This window comes from Schistocerca nitens, chromosome 4 (assembly GCF_023898315.1).
Source record: "Schistocerca nitens isolate TAMUIC-IGC-003100 chromosome 4, iqSchNite1.1, whole genome shotgun sequence".
Taxonomy (NCBI): domain Eukaryota; kingdom Metazoa; phylum Arthropoda; class Insecta; order Orthoptera; family Acrididae; genus Schistocerca; species Schistocerca nitens.
In genome coordinates, this window is record NC_064617.1 from 223,052,316 (window position 1) to 223,064,822 (window position 12,507).

General features: G+C 37.4%; 1 protein-coding gene across 1 annotated transcript in view; it reads left to right on the forward strand.

The window, feature by feature from the left end:
• The window catches only part of LOC126252222 (proton channel OtopLc-like), a 188,517-nt gene that overhangs the window by 83,659 nt on the left and 92,351 nt on the right, over positions 1–12,507 (forward strand). Inside the window, exon 6 of the mRNA XM_049953093.1 lies at positions 6,004–6,112. Coding sequence (XP_049809050.1) covers positions 6,004–6,112 — 109 coding nt within the window. The remainder of the gene's footprint in view (positions 1–6,003; positions 6,113–12,507) is intronic.

The following is a 12,507-nucleotide window of genomic DNA, read 5'->3' on the forward strand; positions in this document are numbered from 1 at the left end:
CATAATGTTCAGATAAAGCATTAGTAGTGTCCTGCTTGACACAGTCACATTGTTTAAATATCTTGGCATAATGTTGCAAAGTGATATGAAACTCAATGAGTGTTTGAGGATTGTGGTATGGAGGGTGATTGTCGACTTAAGTTCATTGGGAGAATTGTAGGAAAGTGTGGTTGATACAAGTGTTAATGAGATGCTTTGGGAACTCAAATGGGAATCACTGGAGGCAAGGCAAAGTTCTTTTTGAAGATCACTATTGAGAAAATTAGGAGAACGCATTTGAAGCTGACTGCGGAACAATTTTGTGTAAGGACCAAGGATTTAAGATACGAGAAAGAAGGACCGATGCAGAGGCATACAGACTGTTGTTTTTCCTTCACTCTGTTTGCATGTGGAACAAGAAAGGAAATGACTAGTAGTGATACAGCGTACCTTCCGCCAAACACTGTACAGTGGGTTGTGTAGCATGTATTGTAGATGTAGAGCCTAGCATGTAACCTATGCAACTGCCCATGGGAAAGTGTCTCATTTTTGGAAAATTACATTTCTAATTCTGTCTCTGCAAGGGCCAACCTAATGTGAAAAGTGCTGGGAGAAACTGACCACAGTGTTCACAGGTATTGCCCTTGATCGAATAGGCTCATAGGCTAACTAGTCCTTTTGAAACCACTGTGCAAATGGTATCTCCCCAGTGTCCACGTCTGCAACACCACAAGGGAAAGCAATACACAGACAAACAAGTGGACACCAACCAAAAATGATAGCATAGAAAGCACAGTATACATACTCTCCACCAATAAAATGGTGGCTCAATTGAGAGTGATGTTTATACATTCACCCGCCAAATATTAGAAAGCCTTAAATAATAAAATACCACCAGTTGGTGTCCTTTGCGATCTTCCCAAGGTGTTTGACTGCATCAGTTATGTTACACTCTCAGAAAAACTTAAGTTTTATGGAACTGATGACTTAATGCACAACTGGTTTGAATCATACTTAACAAACAGTATACAAAATGTTATCCTGAATAATTCAAACAATGTTGTAAAGGTAGAAAATTTTAGTGACTGGGAAGAAATCACAAAGGGAGTCCCACCAGGTTTAATTTTGGGTGCACTTCTATTCCTTATACAAGGTGTTAGTGGTATAGATACATATATTATGATAACTGGTACGTTAATATGTACTCACTTCAATGTGTTAGTTGCTTTTTGTATGCATCTAACAGTCTTCTTGCAGACACATCACATAATTTACTACCTGATGCTTTCTGCACAGTCATAACCACACCATGAAGTACATTACTAACTATATTGTGTCCACACTTCAACTTCTGAATTTCTGTCCAAGGGAAAATAAACATTAATGGCTTGTTTGTGCAACACACATTTGAAGGTATAAACAAACCTAAAAACATGCTACTCATAATAGCTATAATGATTAGCGTGCAAATGAAGTAAATACTGATGTAATGTCATTCAGTATACTGTCCTCAGTTGGGGGAGGGGGGGGGGGGGGGGGGAACCTGCAATCACAGCCCTAATACACTGTACATGTGAATAATCTTCCACCTAGCATTCAACAGGCAGAATTAGTACTTTTTGCAGATGATACTAGTGTGATAATAAACATCATTTGAGAGAAATCACTAGAAGAGAATGTTAATGATGTTTTTCAAGGAATTTTTATGTGGTTCCCTGAAAATGGACTCTCCCTTAATTTTGAGACAACGCACCATATTCAATTCTGTACAACAAAGAGAGTCATATCAACAATTGATGTGCAACATGAACAGGGTAGAATGCTCCAAACTTTTAGATGCACATACTGATGAAAACTTGAACTTGAAGAAGCATATTATTGAGCTTCTCAAACAACTAAGTTCAGCCCCTTTTTCTCTTTGTGTAATTGCTAGTCTTGGAACCAAATCAATCAGCCTGCTTTAATATATTCCATTTTGTATATTTCCACTCAGTAATGTCTTAGACAATAATTCTTTGGGGTAACTCATCACTTGGCAAGAAAGCATTGATTGCACAAAAGTGAGCAATAAGAACAGTATGTGGAGTTTATCTGCACTCATCACATAGGTACCTCTTCAAAGAGTTAGGCATTTTAACTGCATGATCACAAAACATATATTCACTTATGGAATTCATCATAAATAATCCATGACAATATTAAAAGAATAGTGATATCCACACCTACAATCCTAGAGGAAAAAATGACCTTTATTACCTATCACTAAATCTGTCAATAGTTCAGGAAAGAGTTAATATGCAGCAACAAAAAGTTATGATCATTTGCCCAATAACATGAGATATCTGACAGATAGCAAAGCAAATTTTAATCTAACCTAAAAGTATTTCTTTTGGACTACTCCTTCTAACACATGGATTAATTTCTGTTTAGAAACAGATAGCCTGTACACACCCTATAAACAAACTCACTTCACATCATTTTGATAAAAGAATCATTCAAATGTTGTATGGAACATATAACCAACTAACATAGTACTTGTTGTACGGAACATGTAACTAACTATTGACATAGTACATTACAATTGGGCAACCATATAAACAGAGTAAATAAGTTAATAAAATCACAACGGGATCTACCTCTACTATTAAGCACATCCAAACAATTTACTACTATTACCCACAACAGGGCTACCAAAACTACCTAGTCTATGGACAACACCAGCATAAGAATCAGAATACTTATATCTATGTACAATAGTTGAACGTGTCTTCTGCATTGCCATAAACAGAATACAGAACTCTCTCTTGTACAATGATAGAACACATCCTTGGCATGGATATAAGATGCTATACAGAAACCACACATGTACACCCCCACGGCCACGTCATGCAATACTGGAACTTGCAATGAACACTTTGTGTTCATAGCACATATTTCAGACATTGGTTGTGTTCACTGTACACGGTATTAGCTACCCGTCAACCACTGCAGGCCACTAAAGCACACTACTAGTGCTCCGTATATTACACCAATGTTAAAACAAATATTCTCCTTACCTGGTTGTGGTTGCCCTCTTCTCTGGCCCTCAGGAAAATATAGTCTGCTCTCCAGGTAGACAATGTCAACAACAGCCTGGTCATGCTGTGTGTTGAGTGTTGACTGTGCAGGCTGCTCAGCTCCACAGCACCCTACGTTCCAGATGAACTTCCATTTGCTTGCTGGCCATCAACCAACTGCTCTCCACTCTGCTCCTTCACAAGAGGATGGCTCTCAGAGACACTTGTGTCAAGTCCTGTGCATAGCATAAGTTCTGTGGTGAAGTGCGCCATCAAAAATCTGCCAAACTCTTGGCTCTAGTGGCAGGAAGTCCAAAAGTACCACAGCACAAGATGTATTCTTTTGCATCCGTGTCATTCCTGCATATTTTCTAATGTAATCTATCCACCTCACGTTAGGTTGTTGTTGTGGTCTTTAAGAAACTGAAATTCCCCACCAGTTCAAAAGGAAATTACAAAAATACATTTTTTGCCACTATTTCTACAAATTCTGCGAATATCTGGATTCATGGATTGAAGATTTCTGTTAGCTACATGGCAGGTAGCTTTGTTCACTGTAAAACAAATAGTGATATATTGTAAATATTACTCTGTACTTAAGGATGTAGATAAATATTTTCTTGAAAGATAGCATTCCAATCAAATAAATAATAAGCTACCAACAGTAGATAAACAGCACATTAATGGGGAGGCAGCAGCAATTTCATAGTAGCAGCTGCATTTCTAATTTACTTGACTAAATTTGGCTCACACAAGCATGAGTAGTATTAAGCAGTATAGCAATAGTTTATTGTTAATAGAATATACAGATTAAGTTTCTATGATTTGCTTGTCTTTTGTTAACATATACTTTCACTCATCCCATATCCCTGAGGGTTCTCTTCTTGATGGGTTCTACAGAAAATGATGAATGAATAAGTCTGAGATGATATAACAGCTGTTGGGTTGCTGATGAAATTGCAAATTTACAAAAGTAAATTATGTGAAAGAACCTAAAGATGTAGCAGACCTGCTCAGAAACTTGTTTGATAGATGGCTGCTGTGTGACAACTGTGACTTTGCACATGCAAAATGAAAAGTTTTAACTCAATTTCTGTCATTTATTATGCATCTGTCTTATTTTAGATACATTATTTAATTCCACTGTATTTGACAGGATGGCAGATTCTTTTTTCACCTAATATTTGTTGTAAAAAAATAGGAAATTGTAAATATTACTGTTTTTTTGGGGAAATTTTGTCATCAAGGCACTGTTTATGGTTCTTCCCTTTTTTTTCTGTGATCTGTACATAACTGGTCAGTACATTTTATGTTTGAACATTTGACCCATCTTTTTGATCAGGAACTATTGAGTATTGGTTTTGCAGCATAATCACTGCAGGTTATTGGGTCTAAGAACAAACTGTCACTAAAACTTACACTACACATTTAGTGCCTCATACAGACTTCTACTGTGGAAAATAATCTAAAATTGGAAATCAACAGCTCTAGGTGCTCTCGGTCATTATTAAAGTATCCACAAAGTATGATTCAAAATTTAAGTCTGCATAAGCTGTTTCCAGCTGTTTTATGAAACTTAAGATAATTCCTGCTGGTGTTCTATAAACTGTCAGTACTATATACTTGAATGTTTCCTGTTACACTATTGTGGCACAGCATTCAAAAAGCTGTTCAATGCAATATTCATTAACTAGAAGGAACTGGGACATAATTTTATATTTTACACATAGAGCCACTTCTAATTTTTCCTTGTTGATTCTACTGTAGTATGATATTAGTTTTTGTCAATCTAGGTGAAGCTGTTACATTTCAGTGATCTTCGTGTGCATTACAAGTCTGCTAAAATTCCATATATTCTTTCACTTTCTGGTATGAATATGAGAAACTCATCCTTTTTGTTGGATTTATGATGTTTTGATGGAAGACAAAATGGATTTTCTTTTATTTCTGTAAATTTGTCCAAGATGCAGTATTTCATTTTCGTAGTAGCTGTACCACCTATAATTAATATGTTTTGTAGCTCTGGTTTTTAGGCGAATTCACCCTAAAAACACCTAAGGAACACATTGGATATCACTAGGATATAATGGATACTGGTATTGCTTTGGTCAAGCTGCATGCTTCTGGCAATTAGCTACACAAGTAGCCTAGTACCTGAAGCATTCAGATGCAAACCATGCTGTTTATGATGTGACCAAGTAAGGGGTACTGCATTAATCACATCCCTGTGTGAATATTTTCCTCTCCTGTGAGTGGTTTTCCAAGTTCTGGATTAAGAATTTCCCTAGAATGCTCTATCCAGGCTTATCATGCCACTCAAAGAACAGCACAATCCTCACATTAGTGTGAAAAGCATTTTCAGCTAATGTAGGTGATGTCATGTTGAATTGTATTATTAAGATTACAGTCAAACTGTTACTGCTCCCCCTTCTGTTATCTTTTCCAAGATCCTTCCTCAAGTACCAAATTCACAGGTGACAGTGCTGAAACCTGCATTTGGATTAAAAGTACTAGTTACCTGGTAACCATTTCCCAAAATTCTTTACCTGCCTTTATAAAAGTTTTCTTGCTGTGCTTAGGATGCAGCTTATGGCCTGTAGTGTAAGAGTGCTTTGAACTCCTTGAGTTGCATGATTATTTTTGTCCTTAGTCTCCAAAACATTCAAATTACTGGAGACAGCTATCTGATGCTATCAGACTCAGTTTTCTTTTAGGTCAGTTTCTTGTAACAGAAACTCTAAGCAAGTAAAACAACTATTCATGTCTCATGTTCTTTAGCTTTTGCAGGATCAAAATAGTTGTGGAGCTAAAATCCATTACAATTCTTACAAGGATGCTTGAAGTACATTGCATATTTATCCAACATTAATTCATTTACATTGAACTGTGGGGACCTACCACTTTTCTCACTGTTGCTCATGTGCAGTGTTATATTATGAATGAGTATTATGATTTTTTATTGTTTCAGGTATTTGTTGACAATAGTCTTAAGCAGCATCTATGCTGTGTTCATTGTCAGTGTGGGTCTCCTAATTTATATTTCTGACATTTTCATAGATGTTAGTCCAGTGTCTGAGGTAAGTACTCATAAACGCTATTGGTAATTCACTTTTATATGTGTCTATAAAATGTGATGTCTTGACTTCAATTAAATGAGACCTCTATCCTGCGCGAGACACTATAATACCTCTAAATATTTAAATTATTACTGGCATGTGCTTTCTTTTTTGCCTTCTGTTATTGTTTACAGTGTGAGCTTTTAGTCAGATCCACATAGACTTTTACATAATAAACAAATATAGTAAAGTTATTCCACAAATACACTGACAAACCAAAACGTGATGACCACTGCCCACTCATTGCAAGGTTCGATGCCTCCTGGTGGTGTTGTGGGTATGTGATGCAGTAAGAAAAATATGTAAGCTGAGCAAAGATAGATGGGAGATTACCCTAGTGAAGATATGCACTGCAAATGGAGTAATCCACTGAAATAAGCAGCTATTTGCCAAATGGCCAATTATTATTATTATAGAAAGCCTGTGAACAAATATCTTCAAAACAGCGAAACTGGTCAAATGTTCACATGCTACTGTTGTGAGCATCTACAGAAAGTGGTAAAAACACAGTGAAACTACCTCTTTGGGCCAAGTGGTTGGACATCCATAGCTCTTGACAGAACTTGGGGTTTGGAGGCATGTCTGTTGGTAAAGTAGGATTGATGGTGATCTGTGGCACCTCTGGCAAAAGAGCACAATGCCTGTGGATGCACATGTGTTTCAGAGTACACCATTCAGCTCACATTGTTGAACAAGGGACCCCACAGCAGATGACCCCTGTGTGTTCATATGTTGGCCTGACAACATCATCTATTGCAGTTGTAGGGGACTTGGGATTATTGAGATTGGACCATGTATCACTGGAAATGTGTTGACTCATCAGATGAATCAAATTTTTGCTACACCAGGTCGATGGTCATCTCCACAAGTGCTGTCATCCACGTGAACATCTGCTCAAAATGTGTATCATGCCACAAACGCACACTAGTGGGAAATGTATTATGTTATGATAGACATTTCCAGCACTTTGATGGGACCTGTGGTAGTAATCAAAGACACCAGGTCAGCTGTGGACCATTTCATCTCTTCTTGCTCGATTTCTTTCCTGACAATAATGTCATCTTTCAGCAGTATAATTGTCTGTGTCTCGAAACAAGAATCATGCTCCAGTGGTTTGAGGAGCATGGCAGTTAAATCACATTCATATCTTGGCCTCCAAATTCACCTGATGTGAATCCAATGGGTCCCATCTGGGTCACTATTGAGTGCCATCAACGCGTACACATCACGCGTAGATATCTAATGCCATATACCTCCACAAACCTACCAACAAATTTTAGATTCAATGATACACGGAATTGGTTATATATTGCATTACAGAGGTGGTCCAACAGGCTGTTAAGCAAGTGGTCATAATGTTTTGGCTTGTCAGTGTATATGTCACGTCTGCAAATCTGTGACCTTCCCAACACAACTCAACATATTTCCCAATTTTACCTCTGTTAGAATTACTCAGACATTGTTATACACCATTACATTTATCCATACTGCTTTAATGCTTAAAATAATTTAAAACAGTTGCATAGGATAGAAAAACAAACATTCATTTGTAGAAACAAATGGATAAGTGAAGAGCTGTGTGTTCAGTACATGATGCTGAGTTTTATAAAACTTAAATGGAGATGGGGTGGGCAATAACAAAATGAAATGATGGAAGATGGATCAAGGATATTCTGTGTTGGGTTCCTTGTGACGAGGAAAGACCTGGAGAACAAACTAATGGAAGATGCAAGAAACACACAGAACAAGCTTGGATGTGATAATCTGAAGATCATACTGTAGGAAGGAGACTGGGAAAGGGCTATATCCAGCAATGGATGACAAAATGAAACAGTGGAAGATCTGAGATGTAATGACAATAATATGAAAAGGATAGTTTGCTACTCACTGCATAGAGGAGGCTTTTAGTGGCAGACAGACAATCTGATAAAAGACTGATAGGTATTACTTTAGCTGTGAGACTAAACACTTCACATAGCATATATAGAACACACATACGCACACACACACACACACACACACACACACACATACATTCACACATGCATAACTCACAGACACATGGCCACTGTTGTCTTCAGGCACCTCAGCAACACTGGCCATTCATGTTTGAATTGCGCCTGTGCGAATATGTGTGTTTCTGTCCACATCTGACGAATAACTTAGTCTGATAGCTAAAATAATATGTAGCTGTCTTTTATTAATATTTTTATCTGTCACTCAACATTCCTCTATGTAACTGATTTTGTGCATTATTTAGTTCTTCCTAAATCCCCTCTCACAATGAACTAAAAGTTTGTGCTCTTAAACTGTCCAAGCAACCAACCAACGATCCAACCATTAGTGAGTGTAAGAATCCCAAAGTCAGTGAAGAGATTTCTGCAAGATATTTGGTTGCCAACTTTACTTAATACTCTTACTGCATGCTTTTGCAAAATAAATACTTTTTGACCTTAGCTACAGTGCCCAAAGTTTTATGCCACATGAGAGTATTGAATGAATGTATGTGAGCAATCATGTCTGCAAGCCAACAAACTGCTAGAGATTTCTAAATGGAAAGTAAACTTTTGGTTAACCTCACTGTGTACTGGTGTCACCTCTCTTTGTTATCCCTCTCAATAGCTATGAATTTCACAAATAGGGTCTCATCCAGTGTGTATCCATTGATTTCTACTTCTGGTACCTGTAAATAATTTCTGTATTTGCAGCTGTGTTATATGAATCTTAAGTAAGAGTTACAGTTTGCACAAGCATTGCCTGTTGGTGGGCCCTCTCATTGGATGAGATAACTATGTATCAAAGAGCAATGTCCTGTTAAGAGGTACATAAGAGCATTTCAGTGGAAGCAGCTATGTCAAGGAGTGGTAGTAGATTTTATTGGATGCAGTTTGTTATTCTTCACTTCCTTCCTCCCTGCAATATATTATACTTAAGACTGAGTATATGAATGTAAATGGACAGCACATTGTGCTACTGTTGGTGCTGGGTTTGCTTCTCTGCCTACTATGTATTCATATCTGAAATGGATTACCATAATTTCCACATTCATTGTCATAAACTGCAACACAGTGTCTCTTTCCCTAGATAAAGGTGGACATTATGTTCTGAGTGGACTGAACTGATTTCTCTGCTTGGTGCAGTGTATTGTCAGAAGTTTTCTCAAGGAGTCAGAGGAGGTGATGAATTTTGCAGCTCAAATAGATCACATCTGCTCCAGTGCAGCCAAGATGCTTGTCAGTTCATCTTATAAATGGCATACTTGTTGGGTAAATGTATCTCCAGAACACAATCAAATGAAAGGACAGAGCAACCAAAGTTTTGCCACCAGTTTACAGTTTCAGTGCTGATATGAAATACTGTAAAATAACAGTTTGAAAACAAAATAGTGGGCACTATTTTCTTCTCTGTTGAGTGGATGTAAAATAATTCTAGGCCTATCAGGTTGACAAGTTGCCTCCACTGACAGCTGGATGAAACTCAGTCCAATTAGTCCATTTTCAGTGAATCATAGTTTGCAGACAAAACCCTGTATGCCTTATGCAGTATGGGGAGTTGTCTTGTGGACACTGGCAGCTCATTAGTCTCAGAATGCAAACTGACTATATGACTGTTCTTGTATATACCTGTGGCCATCATAATCTACTCATTGTGTGTCCGTAAAAATGTCATAAAAGAACAAGATAGGATTATCATACTCATTCTTGTACCGCTCCTAATGTCAGTGTTTTTTTCCCTTTTCTGATCTCTCTTCATTAATAGTGCATGTAGTGTCGGCAGACTTGCCAACACTACGCACACTAATTGAAAGAGGCGGCCAAGATGCATGCGCTAACTCATGAAGGATGGAGTGAGGTCTGAAACAGGAGACTTAATGAATGTGATAAAGAAAATACGTATCTTTGGAATATACTTAACTTTTAATACATCCTTGTATACATCGTTCTTGATGAGACATCTGGAGATTGTGGCGATACAAGTGACTCTTTATATACAAGCTATTTAAGGCTAATGGCGCCTTGCTAAGTCGTAGCCATTAACTTAGCTGAAGGCTATTCTAACTGTCTCTCCGCAAATGAGAGAAAAGGCTTCGTCAGTATAGTCGCTAGCAACGTCGTCGTACAACTGGGGCGAGTTCTCGTACGTCTCTCGAGACCTGCCGTGTGGTGGCGCTCGGTCTGCGATCACACAGTGGCGACACGCGGGTCCGACATGTACTAATGGACCGCGGCCGATTTAAGCTACCACCTAGCAAGTGTGGCGTCTGGCAGTGACACCACAGTGCACATATGATAGTTATATGGAATACCTTATTTTTTATTCAAGAAGTATTTCATTAAACTTCATTATCCCAGTATTTGAATGACTCCTGAAGATAACAGTGCATTTGGTTTGTATGAAAATATTTTATTTTGAGAAATATTAATGATTTGCAGTATCTACAGATACTATGAACGTAAATAGTCAATGATGCTAGAATTTTTTTTTAGATTGGCACAGTTTCTTTAAAAGACCTCGTTCTCCACCTTTCAGCAAACATCTTATTTTTTCCAAAAACTTTATATTCATATTCAAAGCTTTTGTGTTCCAGAAAGTTCCAATCTCAAAATATAATTCTTTCTAAAATTCAGTTGTCATAGTTTTGTAGATCCAATATTTATTTCCAAAAATATATACCTTTACTTACATATCCTAGTACAGTAGTTTGTTAATTATTCCACTTAGAATAATTCATTTTGTAGAAACTTTCAGAATCACAATGCAGTTTAAACTGTTTAAACTGTATAGTGTCTATACTTTCACAATTTTCTATTATATGGCTATTATGTAAAGGAACTTACTTCACTGCCTATTGTATTTTTGTTCCTTTTAATTGTCATTAATATTGTGCTAATATATAGAATCAAATAGTTCAGTATTTTACCAGTTTGTAATTGCTGTAATATGTGTATTTATAAACAGGCATCATCTACAAACCCTTGGTTAGTGAATATCCACTACTCAAAAGGTAAACACCTATGTAGATTTTTTATTTAAAGTGTTTAGTTAACGTGTAAAATTCTGGTAAAGCCTGCAGTGAGTATCACAACATGTATGGTTATTTTGTTGATGAATGATGGTACTTGTGAAGTGATTGAATGTTCTCCAAACTATCCAAATGAATCTGCTTAGTAAGTTGCAATGGCACCAACAGTCCTCGTGGAATTGCACAAAAATTATTTCATCTCTGCAGAACCTACAGTGAAAACACTTCAGGAATCAGGTTCTTCAACCATTGGCCTATAAATCCTTTTGCTGTGGCTACTGGTTAAAATGCACTCAAACACAAACCAACTTGTCTAGGAACATTTGAAGTCCATGTTTCTACTTACTCCTCCAATTGACATAAATCCATGTCACACCAAGTAAGACTTTGATGATTTATGTGACAGCTTCCAAACAGGCACCATTGACTGCTAGGCTGCTTGCCTGTAGGAAGCTTCACATGTTTTTAGGTAACAGCTACAGTGCTAAGTCCTCATCTGGCACATAGTTTAAACCTGCCAGGAAGTTTCAGTATTGTAGCCCTTCTCAAGATCAAAAAATATATCTTAGGATGTTATTTGTATAGGAAAGTCATTTCAGTGACTGAAATTACTGGCTCCAGTGTTTATCAAGGGTAGAATGGTTGGTTGTGAGTGAGTGCTTCCTGGATGCTAGGAGTCAAGTGAGATGCAACAACCCATGCAGTGAGGGGCTCTGGAGGCATGGTCTTTCCTCCAGACTTAGTGAGAACAACAAAATTGCAAAATTCTCGAAAATATACGATGCTTTGCTAGCCTCAGGAGATGGTTCAAGATTTCCTACCTCCATGAGTCAGGAAAGTCTGATTTTATTGGTTTGATTTTAATAGGAACTGATAGGAGAATTCCTGTTGTCTTATTCCTTAGATGCCACAATATGTTTTACAGGATTTGCTTGTAACCAGGAGCAGTTTCATGAGTCTCAGAGCTAAACTCAGCTTGCTCAGTGAGAAAAAGCAGATGTATTGTTTTCTTTTGTTGAAACAGAAGCCTAACTATCTTCTAAGAATGCTCGGTGACAGTAAGAAGCTGGATTCTGTCTTCTATGGCAGAGATTCAAAAAAATATTCACTATTGCCTAGCTGATGTGTTTGGATTTGTTTGGGAATATCCTTGTCTGAATACAGCAGTTACTGATGGTTTGCTACGTTCACAAGAAATTTTCCTAATGATTTCCCTTACTTCTGTTCAGTTGTTATTATGTTGGCAAGAAATCTTCCTAATTATTTCCCTTACTTCTGAGCAATTATTAGAGGAAATGACAACTCAGTTTGCCGTGTTTTTCAATTAAGAGCT